The 17,881-nt window shown below is 32.0% G+C and overlaps 1 protein-coding gene across 5 annotated transcripts in view; it reads left to right on the top strand.

Annotated features, from left to right (window-relative positions):
- Positions 1 to 17,881, top strand: part of EPS8 (epidermal growth factor receptor pathway substrate 8) — a 152,264-nt gene that overhangs the window by 89,826 nt on the left and 44,557 nt on the right. For 2 of the 5 annotated variants that reach the window (XM_015590079.2, XM_015590080.2), the window contains 6 exons: positions 944 to 1,023; positions 2,929 to 3,005; positions 4,025 to 4,045; positions 12,136 to 12,203; positions 13,880 to 14,041; positions 15,760 to 15,909. In XM_015590079.2, coding sequence (XP_015445565.1) covers positions 965 to 1,023; positions 2,929 to 3,005; positions 4,025 to 4,045; positions 12,136 to 12,203; positions 13,880 to 14,041; positions 15,760 to 15,909 — 537 coding nt within the window. In that variant the 5' untranslated portion in view covers positions 944 to 964. The remainder of the gene's footprint in view (positions 1 to 943; positions 1,024 to 2,928; positions 3,006 to 4,024; positions 4,046 to 12,135; positions 12,204 to 13,879; positions 14,042 to 15,759; positions 15,910 to 17,881) is intronic. The other 3 variants (XM_015590081.2, XM_006912656.3, XM_025047337.1) reach the window with 3 other exon arrangements.

The raw sequence follows: 17,881 nt of genomic DNA, 5'->3' as shown, positions 1-17,881 counted from the left end.
CTGTTTTGATTAAGTTTATTGGGGTAACATTGGTTAATACGATTATATAATTTTCAGGTGTACATTATCGTTTGACATCTGTATATTCTATTGTGTGTTTACCACCCAAAGTTCAGTTTCCTTCAGCTATCATATATTTGATCCCCTTTACCCACTTCACCCTCCCCTTACCCCCTTATATTTGATCCCCTTTACCTCGTCTACCTACCCCCTCCTCCCCCATCTCACTAGTAACCACTAGTCTGTAGTCCTCTATAGACTATATAAATGATAGGACTCAGGGTGATAATTTTCCCATTTGTACTTTAAAAAAATTTTCTCCCATCTACCTCCCCCTTTCCCTTCCCTGCTCCTCCCTACCATCTGGTAACCACTAGTCCATTGTCCATGTCCATGAGTCTCTGTTTGTCCTGTTCCTTTGTTGCTTTTAGGTTTATATCCCACATATAAGTGATATTATGTGATTTTCAACTTTTTCTGTCTGGCTTATTTTGCTTAGTATGATTATTTCAAGGTCCATCCATTTGTACTTTTATGTATTTTATACTTTTCTATATTTCTCAAGTTTTTAAATTGAATTAATCTATATTACATTTATAATGAAATGATAAAGTACCATTTTATAAAAATGACAATTCGATTCTAAGTTTGGGCTGAATATAGAATTATGCCTATATACTTAGAGGATTCAGAACTGTATTTTAGATTTTTTTCACTCGTATAAATTTGCTAACAATTTTAGTATTTTAATGTTAAATGTCAGTTGGATCTTTATATGTCCATCTGTACTTCTCATGCCTGAGCTCTTCGAGGGTAATGAGCTTTATCTTTGTATTTCTAGCATCATCCTGGCAGTGATACATATTTGTTGAATGAATGACTTTAAAATTGAGGTGTCTCGACCTTTTTATTGCCTTCAATTTTTGTACCTTTCATTTTTTAGAACATATGGGTGAAAGTCACGATGAATGGTCATATTTCTAATCATCCCAGTGGTTTTGGAATATATCCATCTCAAATGAAGTAAGTTGGAAGGTTTATATTTAGTTTGTTGTTTTTTTTTTGGATTTGATTTGGTGGTTTTAATTGGTAACGAAGATATTAGTTTTATTTCTTTACATAGTTTGTTCGTCATTAATATTTAATTTCTTTGTAACATTGACATGTTATCATGAAAAATTTACTGTCTGGTAAGAAAAAGATGGTTAAGTGTAATAGCAACTCCAGTGATAGTGACTTCATAGAAGTTGTTTCGTTCTGGCATTTTAAGTTATTGCTGCTTTCCATAGTTGAGTATATACTCTACTTCAGAGCTTACAGTTTCTCTGGAGCTTTCTATTATTGTTCTTTATAAATATTGGCATTTGAGGAGAGTTAAGTGTCATCTACTTCAGTCTATCAAGATGTTTACTATTGTATAAAACAAACAAACAAAAAGGTCAAGCACACAAACCAAACAATCCCTATGGTTCCTGGTGTAACTTAAAATCAGCATTTTAAGTGGCCATTGCCTTGCATATTGCGGTTAATATTATTACTTTATATTAGCCATTGTGGTGTATAGTTGGCTTATCATTACTCAGAACCAGGCTATTCACATGGTGAAGAGTTATACTTCCCCTTTTCTTTTTACAAAGATTATTGCAAATCTCTTTATTGTTGGTCAGTAAGAGATACCCAGTGACAGGAGTATGTCAGGTGCCATCTTTACCTTGGTCATCAGTTATTCAAGTCAGAAAGTTTGGCTGCACCTTGGATTCTTTTTTTCCTTTTCTTACAACAAATATCCATTTATAACATTTCTTCTATTGAAGAACTCTTGTTTCTATCCCTTACTTCTACTCTTTCTGTTCTAGCCCTATTTATGGTTTGTACCTCCTACCTGAATTTTTATAGCACCTTTCTATCTGGTTACCGTGCCATTAATTTCTGGATTATCATCTTTAAAAAAATTTTGGATAATGTCATTTCCTTGTATAAACATATTTACTACATCTAGATAATAAAAAACTAATTCTTAAGCCTTCTATTTGCCTTCTCTACTTCTCGAACCATTTATCTGTTCTAGGCACATTACGTTTTCCCTCACACACCAGGCTAGTTCTTGAGCCAGTTCCACATGCCTTTTCCTTACTTAATTCTCCACTTGTCTGAAGAGCTTCTTTCATCTGTTTAGACTCTGCTCAAATATCATCTTGGCTCTAAGTTCTGGGACATCTTGATAAAAAGTTAGCTCTTCTTTGATCCTAGATGTTATAGTTATTAGTTTTACCTTGATGTCATATTCTATTGTAACTGTTTTACTTGTTTTATTAGCAATACCCTGTTTTCCTACCCCTCCCCCACCATACTACTATTCTTCTAGGTTTTAGGGCTAATAAATATTTACTGAAGAAACAAAAAAAATTTTGAGAAATTCAAACATGTTATTACCTCACATAATGTATTAGTAACAAGAGGCTAGATATAAGTTAAAGCTGATCAAATTTAATGATAAAGTGTTATTTTGGTTAATTGTATTTAAGTATTTGTGAAAGTAGCATATATTCCATTATAGCTTGAATCATAGAGAACTTTTTATAACCAGAACACTGTCCACACTCAATTCTATATGGCAAACTTAAAGTGTTCTAAGATAGTTTCAATCTTGGTGCATCTTCTTGAGTACAGTTCTAACTTAGCATTTGAGAGGAGGCTGCAATTTGTACCAACCTGAGTCCTCGTTCAGGTAGTGTGGTTTATGTTCTGTTTCTTGGCCAACCACCAGAACACGATCTGGCTCACTTTGGCAAATCTAGTTAATATAAAGTCAGTATTGCTGTTTAAAGCACATGGTGAGTACGGTGCATTGGAATTTTTATTGTCAGTTTTGAATTTTTATTGCTTACTTTACACTTTAACCAACACAATGACTATTTTTTATTACAGTGGCTACGGAACATCATCCACCTTTTCCCAGATGGACCGAGAACACAGTTCAAAGCCAAGTGCAAAGGCCCTTTATGGTATGTTTATTTATTTGATGGGGATATAATTCTATTTTTAGCTATCTTTTTTTTACAAATTATGTTTTCATTGTTATAGTTTGAACCCACGCCTTGCTTTGTATTCTTTGTAATGAAGTAGTGATAGGTTAAGAATTATTTTAAAAAGAATTTTTACAAAAGCTACCAAAGCTATGACCTCTGCTTGCTGGCAGATGAAATATATTTCCGTGATTTCTAAGGATTCTTTTGCACTACTACAGATGAAATATATTTCCGTGATTTCTAAGGATTCTTTTGCATGGCACCAATGCCTTAGGTGGGTTTTTCTACCTAAGTACTTGTGATATGCTTGTTGGTTTTCATGACTCATCCAGTTGACTGTGAAATGGCAGTCGACAGAATGTTTTCCTCATAGCTTATGAACTTTTTGGGTTCTGTTACAGAATGACCAGTAGCACTCATACGATTTATTTATGCACTGCAAAACAAGCAGACTTTCTCCCAATCCTTCTATAACTTCCATTGTTTTCTTTAGATTGTCTCACATCATAAATAATGCTTTTTAAACTTCAACTATAAGATAGAAGTGATTACTAAAAAGAAGATGAGGATTCATGAAATATACCACATATTTTTAGGAAGGCATTTGTTTTTACAAGGTTTTTATGGCTTTTTGATATCATACAACAATAAAAAATCAAAATATGATTGTGGTTAAAAGCAAAGACTCTGTAACCAGACTTCCTGGGTTCAAATCCAGTTCTACTATTTATTAGCAGAGTGATCTTGGGCAAATTACTTTGCCTGTCTGCACCTCATTTTTGCTTATTTGTATAATGGACCTATCTTATAGGGTTGATACAAGAATTAAATGAGTTACATTTTACATGTAAAATGCTTAGAATAGTGCCTGGTTAATTGCTATTATTATTATTGACGTTATCGTTATTTTATTATCTATTATGGGAACCTATAGCATTTTCTAAATTTGAGATTCTTTTTTAATTTTAAATTTTTATTTTTTTTACATTATTTAGATCTACAACACCTTGGCAATGGTAAGAAAGAACAATTCTAAGGTTTCATGATTCTTTTTCTACCTACATATTCTGTGACCATGCTTTAAGACTCAAATTATACATTGATAAAATAGATTTTGTACCACACATGGATACATTTATCCTCTGGCTTTGCTAATCTGATTCACGTTGATTTCACTTTTCTTGAGCGTTATATTGTGACATCCTTACTATGGCTTACTCGTTGTGAATTGTAGATCTACAAATACTTATTTTATGATTAAGATGTACTCAAAACGGGACCAGTAACATATGGCTCCTGACTTTAAGGCACTTGCAATCTAGAGAATGATTTGAAGAAACAGAAAAAGGAAATTTTTTTCTTTTTTGTAAAAATAATTTCTTCAATCTCTCATTTCTAGACAGATATTTATTAAATGCTTCTGTGTGCTAGGCCTTGCTCTTCATAGTCTCTCTACATGTTCTTTCATTCATTTCAAAGATGAATAAGAAATGGTCATTGCTTATGCACCATTTTGGTGAGGCAGACTAGTAAATACATTGTCATAATAAAGAGCTAAATAAGCTTGGGCGGCAGTATGTATAAGGTGCAGTGGGTTGGTCCGTTCTTCTCTGTGGGTGGGGGAGGTAGTCAGGTAGGATTTCACAGAAGAGTTGAGCCTTGAAATGAACTCTGAAAGTTTAGTCTCCAGACATTTGGGGAGCAGTGGGATGCTATAAACAGCAGCATAAATCCTTTTAAACCTAGACTCTAAGTTCTTTGAAAGTGGGCCATATTTATCTTGTTTATTTCAGGATTACCTAAGCTTAGCAAAGTGACTAATATATACTCAGTAAATACTTGTAGAATGAATATAATGAATTAATCAACTGCAAATGGTTTGATGTTAACTGGAGGGTACAAGGTGGTGCTTTGGGAAGTAAGATTGGAAAAATAAACATGGCTTATATTAGGAAGAATCATATGAATGAATCATATCAGTGAATCATACATTGGTTACAGAGAATGACCAGCCATTGAAATGTTTTGATCAGTGGAGTAATGGGACATATTCATCTTGGGTCTCTCTAGTAGCCGTATTGAAGGTAGATTTGGTGCATATGGATGGATAGTAGTCCTAAGACTTTTGTTAAGGAGAAAGAATATTAATTCTCTCACAAATACCACAGTCCCAAAAGTCCGTTTCCAGAGAGCTAAAAAAGGAATAAGGGACAAAAAAAGAAAAAAAGGTAGGCCTTATCTACAAATTTTAATGTTTATGTTGTGTTAGCAGCAACTTCATAAAATCATAGATCCAGGGCTTGAAAATATAATCTTTAGCTTTTAAGCAGTAAGTTTTTATTTCCCTCTTTTTACATATAAAGCAAGCTGAGGCCCCTTTTTAAGGTGAGGTGATTTGTCAATGTCACATAATTTTAAAAATCTTGCTTGTAAGAAAATATGACAGTTTTGTCTCGTTATAAAAATGAACAATGTATAGGTAAAACAGGATATAAAGAGAGGGATAAAAAGAGGCAAAACCAAGATGCATTTATAAGGAAGAAAGAAGACTTAGCAATGTATTGCACCTAGAAGTAAGAGAGTTTTAAGTTCCTTGAAGTTGCAGATAATGTTTCCTTCTCCTTGTAGCTAATGCTGCCAGGAGCTCCTAACACACTGTGCACAATTGCGCAGGAGCACGTACATGCCTTCTAACAAGCTCTCAGTAAATGCCTGTTGAGTGAATGGATAGATATGTGATGGCAATGCAGAAATAGCTGCGTGGTTTGAACAAATCTTTCCAGCAAACAAATTCTTTTTGACGTTTAACTACATTTACTTAACATTAGGAGTATTTCGCCTCCTGATTTGCATTAAAAAGTTTTCATTTTCTTTTTATAACTGGAAAGTTTGTGAAGGAGCGATTTGTAATGTAGTTACAAATCTTTAAAATTTCTCTTTTCTTTAAAATTTCTTTAAAATTTCTCTTTTCATAATTAGTAAACTAGTTGAATAAATTTTTCAAGAATTGCCTTCACGGGTGGTATATTAACTTCTTTGGTGTATGAGTATCCTATTTAGTGTGTGAACAATGACCACTGTTTTTTGCACACTGACCAGAGGCTAGACACTGTATCAAGAATTTCATGCAGCTTGTCTTGTTCGTAAGAACACTTTTCAGATCTGGCACCATAATGTTAGTAATGAGCTCAGAGAGGCAGCGTGGGTTTTGGAGGCCAAAGAGATCTGTAGTTGGCTCATGGCACTCTACCAAGGGGCTGCCATTGTGAGCAAATGATTTAACCTATTGGCCCCGGTTTCCTCACCTATAAAACAGAAATTGATAATAATGTTTTGGTAAGTTTATATGAGAAAATTGAAGTTAATAAGCCTAACATGGCAGTGGGGATGGATATAGGAGAGTTGCTTTTAGTTGTGGGTGTTCAGATTAATGGAGGCCCTCAAATTTAATATTTTGATGTTTCATGCAAATGATGTTACTAATCACAGTGATACTTTAAACAGCTGATTATTTTTTATAAACCTATATTTTTATAGGTTTATTTTTCCACAATTTTTTATAAATCTATAACTGTATTGAATAACACAATTATGACAATAAAATCGCTTCTTTTGGATGTGTATTAATTTAATTTATTCAAAGAAAACAGTTAAAATATGCTGCAGTTATAGTTACCCTATTTTGCCATTTCTTCATTATTATACAAAAAATTTCAAAGTGGCTCTACATCACTAAAGTCCCTGACAATATGACATTTGCTTAGGAAAATAAATATTAATTTCTTTCTTCTCCACTTATGACAATAAAGTGTCATTTGGCTACTGTTATTCAGGGAGTAAACATTTTATATTTTTTTCTGGTTAGCCTGTTGGTCAAAGTCTTTAATCATGAAAACTTTACATTGTTTTTTAACATAAATACTTGTAAAATGTATTAAACATTCCTTCTTATCAGGGTGTGAAACCTGCAATCTCTTGTCAGTGACTCACAGGGTCATAGGTATGCACGCTAACTTGTGTACTGGGTGGGATGTGCTCAAAGGCTGTATTCCTTACCTTTTCTCCAAATTCAGAATCTCTTCCCTTTTGAATATTTGGGGCTGCTTTTTTCATGAGACTGAGTCCCAAGCCTGTCACTTTTCCCTGTTGTAAACATGCCTACTTCTAGCATTGCTTCTGATATGCATCTGCTGAGAATCTAGATAGAAAATCTTGTTAGCAAATAGATTCCGAGTGAGGAATTGAGAGTCTTTCTCATTAGAACCTACACATTAATGTGCAAATTTTAGTGTCTAGACATTGTGACATGTCTGTCTGCCCCTCAGAGGACTTATTTAAGTATGAATTCTTTGCTGTGTTCTGAATAGCTGAACTTCCTAGAAAAGTAACTTCCGTTTAATTTAGATATTGCTAAATTTGGAATATGACCATTTCTCATGAATAATCAGCCGTTTAAAGTCATAGCCAAGAAAAACTCAAGTTTCACAGAATTACCAATTAATAATACTTTCTTCTTATAACCAACATTTATAGTAACTTTGAGATTTGTATTGTTGGGAGGCAAAGTAATAACAGATAACTACGATAGAAACCCTCTCAAGACTAATTTAGCCTTAAATATGAACTTTTTTGTGACATTAGCAAGTAGGAAAATATATTTTTCCTGCTTTTTTCTTCTCAGGGAGGTACTAGTAAGAATTGAGAATACACAACCTATAAACTACACAGTTAATTTCTGTATAATTGACTTGACTATAAACTTTACCATATTTTTGAACAGTGTTTGGCTCACCTTTCTCAAAGCAATACTCCTGAACATACCACTTTTAACAGATAGCCATCTGACGTATTTTTCTTTTTGTACCTATCTTTCTCTTTTCACTCCTGTATGTCTCCTGATCTTAGTTTAGAGCTGGTCTGTTTAATTGTCATAATCGAAGCCCAAGCAATCTCTTACACATTTAAGTGGCCCTTAAGAGTTAAAACCCATTTCTCTTTCTCTTTCATCCTTATTATTATACAATATACATTTTACTTTACATGGAGAAAACATTTAAATATATTTTGTAAACAAATTTTTTTTTTTTTTTTTTTTTTAATTCTTAAGAAGTAAGCAGCCCAGGAAGTCAGGCAACCAGTAGAGTCAGAATTCAGCTTCATAGAGCTTGCCAGAGCATGCAACTCAGAAGGATAATTTGGCAATTTTCCCAACTTATCTGAAAAATTTAAAGCTTTTTTCCTTTTGGGATAAGCTATTTTAACAACTTGTTGAACTGACAAGTAAAATTAATTCCTAAATAATGTAATTTTGTAAAATTAACCTTGTTTGTTTTTAACAACAGTATTTTGGATCAGATACTTATTTTTCAAACTGTGATTGTAGTTGCCTTGACAATAGGAGCTTGTATTTATTAGTACTCCTCATTGATTCCCATTAACCATCTTTCCTTAATGGAAATGATACACTAGGATAGTGGGAAAGGAATTCTCTTTTACTGGTAGTTGAAAGGTTTTTAATGTAAATATGAGCTGTAGCCCATATGCTTTTACATTATATTCTTTTCTTTTGAATTGCCAAATTCTTATTTTCTAAGCAACACTTTCCTTTTTCAGAGAAAGAGAAAATGAAAATTTTCTGAATATTGGCTGTTCCAGATTTTGCTATTTTATGCATAAACAGCAATACAGGCAAAAGAGAATTAAGTTTAAATACTGAGACCTGCATATTGTTATAGTTACCATTGTACTAATTGAAAAGTTAAATAAATCCCAATTTTTTAAATTAATACTTTATTTTTTAGAGCAATTTTAGATTCACTGAAAAATTAATGGGAAAGTATAAAGGTTTTACACATACCTCCTTGCATATAAATAGCCTCCTCCACTGTCAACATCCCCCACCAGAGTGGTACATTTGTTACAATTGATAAACCTACCTTGATATATCATAATCACTCAAAGTCCATTGAAAACTAAATTTAATATTCCTGATATAGAAGTTGAATATCATTTTTTGTAGCAGCATATTTACTCAATAATGTTAAAATGACATGTAAAGAATTTTTATTTTTGGTTACTGAATTTACCTAAATCTGTTTCTTTGGGTTTGTATATTCTAGTCCATTTGATAAAAGCTATTAGGAAAAATAGTAAAACACAACCAATGACACTACAATCAAGTAAAGTTTGTTCCTAGTTCTAATTGATTCAGAAGGAAAGAGAGAAAGACAGAGAGATTGAGACTTGCTCTTATACTGGGAGTTGAACAGCTCATGATACTAGAAACCCAAAACTCAATTACCATATTTATTCAGTTATTATTTAACACACTACTTGACTATGATTTACACTATAAATTTGGAGAGAAAACTTCAAATTAAAGACATAAGACAAAATAGATGAGTTATTATTTGCACAGATTCTTGAGCAATGGTTTTCAGCCTCGGCTTCTCGTAAGAATTGCCCGGGAGCTTTTACAAATTCCAGTGCCCAGTTTCCGCCCTAGACCAGTTGCATTAGAATTGCTAGGGGGTGGAACCTTGGCAGTATTTTTTAGTTTATTCTAATGTGCAGCCAAAATTGAGAATCATTGTTAGAGGATGTGATGAATGTCATTAGAGGCTTTATCTTGAGTATCATCAAGACTTTATTTAGGCTTTTCACACTGTTTTAAGGCTGTTGGTGAAATTTTCAGCTTAGGAGCATTATTACTATTTACAACTGTAATTGAGAATACATATGATTCTCATATAAAAATAAATGTACTATAATTTCCTTTTAGAAGCCTTCTTTCAAAATTTCCTATTAAAATGTTAATATTAACCTTCATTTATTCATTGACTTAAATCACTGGAACTACTCATTATTTATAAATCTGTTTATAGTGTTTCTGCATTTTTAAAAGGTATTTTTTCATAACACATCTTATTTACTGTGTAACATAAGAGAGAAAGTAGTTTATGAATTGCTAAAATGGATTCTTAATTTGGAATATTAGAAATGTCATCATATCTTCTAGACAATCTGTGGTTAGTTACCATCATGCTATTTACAAATACTATCGCATAGTGTTTCCTGTTTCCATAAAGTATGTTTCTCTGGAATTGTGAAACTCTATGCATTAGGAAACTTGAGGGAACAAATTCTTACTACTTCATAATGAGAATATTTAATAACAAAACATACATTTTTGACCTTTACCTGCATTTGCCTATCATTTATCTGAAAGAGTCAAGCATTTGAATATCCTAGGTTTCCATATTATAACTGGATACCATGGCAACCATTGCCATTTCTTTTGCTGTCCTCAGTTCAGACCAAAGGAAACAGAACTACTCTCATGTTCTGAGCCTGCTGTAGAGAGTTGTCCTAGAAGATGACAAACTGGTGATTCTGAAATAGTGATTATTTCTAAAAGTAGTTTTGTCAGATATATCTCTGATTTGTACACTGTATTTCAGAAGTTATAATGGTTTCCCCAACATTATCCACTTTTTAATATTTCACATTGATTAATCCTTATCTAATAATCAGAAAAAAATAAACTTGTTCACTTCTTTAAGTATGTAGACTATAGTCATGTAAGTGAAGGTTTATGTTTTACCATATTGGAACAGAAAATTTAAGATGAAACCAGATCTTTCTTTTTGATCACATTATTTTGGTAGGACCAGATGGATTATACTTCTTCAGGTCATCATCCAAACAAAAAAAGAAAGGTAGCAGATATTGAATTTTGTAGTGTGTGTGTTTTTATTAAGTAACTTTAATGCTGCAAAAGCAAAAAATAGAATATATTGGAATAATTTCAGAGTGATGTAATATAAGGCATATGGATATTTTCATCTAAGTTTTAGGGTAAATAAAAATGAAAAGATAATTTTATATACATTGGGAAACATTTTTTATCCAAGTTCTTAAAAAATTCTATACATTATCATTCTGAGTCTGTGTATGTGCTTTTAAATTTGTACTTGCTTTGCTTTTATGTTCAGCAGAACTTTTAACTTTTGCTCTTGTAGGAAGATCTATAAGTTTCTATATTAACTGAATGAAACGTGTTTATATTTGGACAAAAATGGTTATTAGGAAAGCTAGGGAGAGTGCATGCATGCGTGTGCGTGTGCGTGTGTGTGTGTGAGTGTGTGAATTTTAGTAGTGTAGGGGTCTTGAGGTTTGATCTTATTTAACCCTTTTATTTACAATAAGGGTGTTGAGGCCCAGAGTTAAGTGTCTTGCCCAAATTTAGTCTCCTATTTAATGAAAGAGTCAAAGCCAGAATCAAAAATCTGTTTGTTTATCATAGCATTCTACTTTAGAAGAAATAGGGCAACTCTGAATTTACAGATAAGCAACTTGCTTGATTAGAAAATAACAAATGCAAAATATTGCCTCTACATATTTTATATTTTATTTTGGTTTTGCAGCATTTTACAAAAGAAAACTAAAGGTTTATTTTTGCTTTTAAAATAGTTTGGTGCAGTAACTTTCTACCTCACTTTATTTGTTCTAGCAGCTTATATCTATAATTCTGAGTATCACATTTGTGTGTTTTGTAGATGTGTGAAAATGATTGGTTTAACGACAGTCAGTATGATGGAATCATGTTTTGAATCTCCTCTAACACTCTCCATAGTTTGGATGTTGTAAAAGTTTCTTGCAGTGCCTATTATTTTAATAATGTAGTCTAACTCATATAATACAGTATCTATGACAGTATTTATAATTCTCTTTTGTTCTTAGTATTCTAAAAGATGAAATTTACAAGCTAGTTTTTATCTTTTTGCTAAATAGTAGGTCCTTGATTAATAAAGCCTTTAGACAAAATAGTGATTTTTTTTCTTAGAACATTAATAATCTTGTTAAATTTTGGCAATGTGAAAATTTATATTGGATCAAATTGTTCTTGCATTTCACTTAAGCTGTCTGGTGGCTTTTTCAATTTATCTGAATAATGAGTGTTTTCAGAAACACAACACAATGGCAACTTGTCAACTACTGTATTTAAATGTGAGATAGACTAGTTTTAGAGATGGCAACGGGACACTGATATGTGAACTTCAGACTATTAGTGGGTTAATAATGACTTTTTAAACTTCTCTTTCAGAACAAAGGAAGAATTATGCACGTGACAGTATCAGCAGTGTATCAAATACAACCCATTACCATGTTGAAGTAAGATGCTTTGATGTTTGCTAAAATTTAGAAAGAACCTTGAGGGACATAAAAATTGGTAGTAAAATCAGAATTATGTTTAATTTTATTCCTATGATGTATTCTAAATTGTGTTGACTATTTTCTTTTAGATTCTTGTGAAACTTACATGTTAAATATTAAAATAGTATTTTTTTTTAATCTGGGGTCTATTTTCATAGAGAATAAAATAAAATAACTACTCATCCTTGTCAGCCTTATTTCTGTTAAAAACAGTACAAAAGCTTCTATTTTATATTGTAGAATTTTCTTGGAATTAAGCTTCTGTTTCAGTGAGTTGTTTAGTTTTAATTTTAGTTTTATCTAAAGTCATTATTTGTTCTAGTTAAACAGTGTTTTTTTTTTTTTATTTTATCCTCTGTTGTTATATTTTAAGATATTTGCTCTTAATTGGAGTCTAGGTGTCCTTTGCTTATAATATAAAATATTTCAGTAGGAAAGTGATTTTTATTTATTTTTCGAGATAATATTGGCTAATAACATTACGTAAGTTTCAGGTGTACAACATTGTAATTCGACATCTATATATACTATGTCATACTCACTTTCAGAAGTCTAGTTTCCATTTCTCATTTGAAAATTTGACCCACTTAACTCATTTCATCCTCCCCACACCCTGCTACCCTTTGGTAACAACTAATCTATTATCTGTATCTATGACTTTGTTTTTATTTTGTTTGTTAGTGGGGTTTTTTTTGGTTTATATTCCACATATGAATGAAATCATATTATTTTTGTCCCTTTCTATCTGACTTATTTTACTTAGCATAATACTCTCAAAGTCTTTCTTCTATGTCGTTGAAAATGGCAATATTTCATCTTTTTAAACAGCAGAGTAGTTATTCGATTGTGTGTGTGTATATATATGTAATTATATATATAATTTATTCATCTGTCGATGGACACAGGTTATTTTCACATCTTGGCTATTATAAATAGTGCTCCAGTGAACATAGGGGTGCATATATCTTTTCGAATTATGTTTTCAGATCTTCATATACATACCCAGAAGTGGAATTGCTAGATCTTATGGTAGTTGTAGTCTTAATTTTTGGAGGAACCTCCATACTGTTTCATGTAGTGGCTGTAACAATTTATAATTCCACTGACAGTGTATGACAGGGAAAGTAATATTTAATTATTCTTATTTTCAGTTTTCTGCCTATATCAAGATTGCTTGATTAAGTGATTTTAGTAGAGTGAAGTTTAACAGCTGTTACAGACTAGAGTTGCTGTTGCTACTCTCAGTTATCAGTGTATAGTTTTCAAGCTGCCACGTAGATTACCTGCTGTTGATCACCATTCAAATAACCACAATGCAATAAAATGGGGGGAGGTTGATTTTAAGAGATCGTCATTTAAGATGTTTAGAATTTGTATGATATGTTTATGTAGTTTAACATGGCACAATATTAAATAGATTTAGCTTTTTATAATTCAAAGTATCATTTCCTCTGTTCGGCAAAACCTACTGACTTTATTATCTTAGTAAAATAACATGAAGTTCTAGAGAACTCCGTTTGTCCCTCACCTCATTGCTAGCTGACTTCAATTAGGTTAGCTTTGTTCTCTTTTGGAAAATATGTACTAAGACACTGTGTATGTTACAAATATTTTTTCTTTTTGCCAATCATAAGCACTTGACTACCTTTGTTCTGGATCGGAAAGATGCTATGATAACTATTGATGATGGAATAAGGAAGCTGAAATTGCTTGATGCCAAAGGCAAAGTGTGGACTCAAGACATGCTTCTTCAAGTGGATGACAGAGCCGTGAGCCTGATTGATTTAGAATCAAAGGTAAGTTTGTAAAATTTATACTATTTTATTTTTTAAGAAAGTTTCACAAATATTTATATTTACAGTTAGGTCAGATTATTTGAATATGGGTCAAAGTTTGATCAAATAAAATAGCTTTGTCAGTGATTTTGAAAAAATACTGTATATACATTATACAGGCAAAATCAGTTTTTTAAACTAGACGTAGAGGCATACAGTTTTTTTAAACCACAAATGACAAGATGGAAGAAGTGAGGAAAAAATATGTAGTGCTAAAATAAGGTCCTAGTGGGGCATTATACTTTATGACGTTGATTACACTCTGGGCCGAGCTATATCCCAGTAAATGAGTGAGCTGGAATGAAAGGATTATGTGTGTATTAACTTTTCACCAGCTCTACAGGAGGCATCTTTCTTTCACACAAGAACTGGTAGGTAAGATGCTGGGACTCTTAAGAGAGCTCTTCTGAGCCCTGTCATTTTAATAAGCATTTGAGCTCCTAAGATAAAGAAAATGACTACATTGTATTCTGATAGGAGTTGGGATAAAATTTGCCCTTTCTTTCATCTCATCCATTGTTTACTGTACAGAGCAACTGAATGCTTCTCTGATCCTCGTGGTTTCACATAATTGTAGAGAAGAGATATTATTTAATTTATGTTAGGAAAGAAAGAAAATTTATTCTCTCTCTAGTGTGGCTTAGAAATTACATTTTATTTTAATAGAACCTGCATTTTTATTTCACCTTTGTTGAATCCTAAGGAATTAGGATTTAGAATAAATGTATCATGTGGTGTATATGTATATGTTTTGTCCATATAAAAGTTGTTGCTTTTTATGTTCCAGTTATCAAGGATATTATATTTTAGTTACTCTTTTTAAAAATCATGATTTCTCCCATCAGTTACATCATGAAACCACTCACGACTTGTGTGAAGCCATTAGTGTAAGGATAAGCACCTTAAATATCTCATTAAATACAGAATTTTGATTGTGAGAAGAAAGTTCATTTGCTTTAATTATTTAGTCTATTGGTATTTTATTTTCATGATCCTTCATAGGTTAAAGACTATTCACTTTTATACCACCAAATGCCTTAACCATTTTGAAGAACATATTTCTTAGTGAGATACTTTTGATGCTGTTATTTTACGTTTTGTCGGGATTCCAGCTAAATAGTGAGTTTTTGCATTTGAGAGATTTCACTGAAATAAAAAATGTACAAATGATATATTATTCTTAGCCTAACATTTGTACATGTGTATGTTTATATGTATGTGTATTTGTATATATGACTAGACGGTGCTCAAGTAAAGACAAAAATCTGACTTTACTTAGCCAGAGGGAAAAGAATGTGATGTGAAATGGTGAATAATTTTGGAAAGAGCCCTCAGTTTACCTTTTTTTTTTTTGGTGTTAAAGGCATCCCCTCTACCCTGTAATCTGAGACAATCAGTAATGCTAAATTTAATATTCTGCTTATTAAGAACATAACTACATTCCTCTGCTAAATGTTTCCATTTTCATTGCTCTTTCTCCCACCCACCATCCAGCCCAGCCTTGTTTCTTCGCTGCCACCTTGTACCTACTCATCCTCATATCTACAAGTGTTTACTAATATTCATTGTCAATATGATTTATGCACTTAAAAATAATTTATGCAATGCCTAGAGTTCTTTGTGGAATAGATTTCATGTAGACAATAAAAAATAAGGCAAGTTATATTTTTACTTTATAGAATGAACTGGAGAATTTTCCTTTTAACACAATCCAGCACTGCCAAGCTGTGATGCATTCCTGTAACTATGATTCAATTCTTGCCCTGGTGTGCAAAGAGCCAACTCAGAATAAGCCAGATCTTCATCTTTTCCAGTGTGATGAAGTTAAGGTAAAAGAATGGTGAATTTTCTTTCCCTTTAAGCAGATGTTCTGGCAGCTTTTGAATTATTTACTTCAATCATATGGCTAGTAGGTACTAGATTTTTAGTTTCTTAGAATTTTGTAAGGAAAACAAATCCTTTAGTGTCTTCCTTAGGGTTTTCAGGCCAAGTGAAATAAAAAGGAGATAGAGTGGTATAGAAATATCAGATATATTCTATTTATAAGAAAAAATGTAGATAATACATTAAATTCTTCATTGAGGGACTTGGGCTTATAATTAAAAATTGATTCTTCAGAAATTATGTGTCATGGGCAATAAATAATCCTGCCATATTATTTTATTTTGTACTAATTATAGCGTGGATTATTGCAATGAAGCATTTAGACAATTTCCATGATATTGATTTAAAGTTTATCATTTAATTATGTGACTTGAATAATTGCTCAAGATTTGTAATCCCCATGTAATAATTTGAAAATAGTTGAGCATAGTTACCAGTAACATGCTATATCTTGGAGATTTGTATTTCAAAGTACACCGTAATTTTAAAGTGATTATAATCTGTGATGCTTTTTTGGACATTAGAAGTTACCTTGAGTCTTAAATATCTTTATTTCATGAGTTGATTACTAGAAAAGGGAAATCATTTTGGTTTGAGTTGATTGGTACATTACCAAAGCAATGATGTATCACCATGTATATTATAAAATATACTAGTAATTTTTAACGTACAAAGTAATGCTGGGAGATAAGCATAAAGTGTCACTTGATCTTCTCTGTATTTCTTTGACATTAAAATGTGATAAATTAAGGTTGACTATAAATAGTATATTATATAGTTTTCCTATTTCAATATATGTCATAGATGACTTTCTAAAAATATTACTTGAAAAGAACTATGACCTTTAGGTAATTTGTGTATGGAATATTCATCAGGTTTCTATATAGTGCCTTTGGAAAGTCATAAAGTACATAAAGAATTTTGCAAGGGTAGATTTGTTAAATCAGTAAATATTAAGGTAAATATTTTACTCTGAAAATATAGTGAAAGTTAATTTTAAATCTGGTGTTTGCCTCATTGTTCTAAAAATCCCTGCCTCTGGAAACTAAGGGTTATTGTGGATTTCAGTTTTGAGAATAAAGGGCTTGCTTTATTTCATAGGGGATGATAATGTTGATGGGTTAGAAACTGATTTACTACATACCGCTTTGTCCTAATTAAAAGCTTAAGTGCTGCTCTGTAGCTATATGCATTTACTCATTGGTGCCATATTCCACATATAAGACCTTTTTTTCCTAGCCCCATTAAAAATATAAATACAATGAAACATGATGTAGTTTATTTTATATGGATCATCTTACAATATCACTTTTGAATTTTGAAGTTTCTTTATTCTGGGACTTTATACAATGCTCCTGCCCACATTTGTAGTAAAATTTTTTTTAGAAATATGATAGCCCCCTATAGGAAGTTCAGGGTTTCTAGGCATCTTCAGTTTTAATCTCCCACATAACAGAAAGCCTTCGACACGATGTTTGTAGTGTCTTTCTGAAACTAGGATGTTCTTGTAGAAGTAACACTGGACTGGGATGCGTTAGTACTCTTTAACTAGCAGTATGACCTTCAGCACGCCGTCATATGAGTATTCCTAAGTTCCCTTAATTATAAAACAAGCAGAACAGATTAGCTAATCTTTAAATGTTTGAGAAAAACACACATAATTACAGAGAACAAGCAGGAGCAAAAATAGAAGATGAATACATCCCAGCAAGAATCCAATATACAGTAATAATCACTGGCTATAAATAAACTTCACAACCAAACAAGATAAACCTCTTTGCTGCTAATCTCACATTGATTCCCATGAAAATGGAATCAAATGTTCTCGTTGGAAAAAGTTAATTGTTTGGAGTTTTTTGGGTTTTTTTTTGTTTTTTGTTTTTACCTGAAATGACAAAATAAAGTGGTTATCAAAAA

This window comes from Pteropus alecto, unplaced genomic scaffold (assembly GCF_000325575.1).
Source record: "Pteropus alecto unplaced genomic scaffold, ASM32557v1 scaffold103, whole genome shotgun sequence".
Lineage (NCBI taxonomy): Eukaryota > Metazoa > Chordata > Mammalia > Chiroptera > Pteropodidae > Pteropus > Pteropus alecto.
This window is presented reverse-complemented; position numbering and strand designations above follow the sequence as displayed.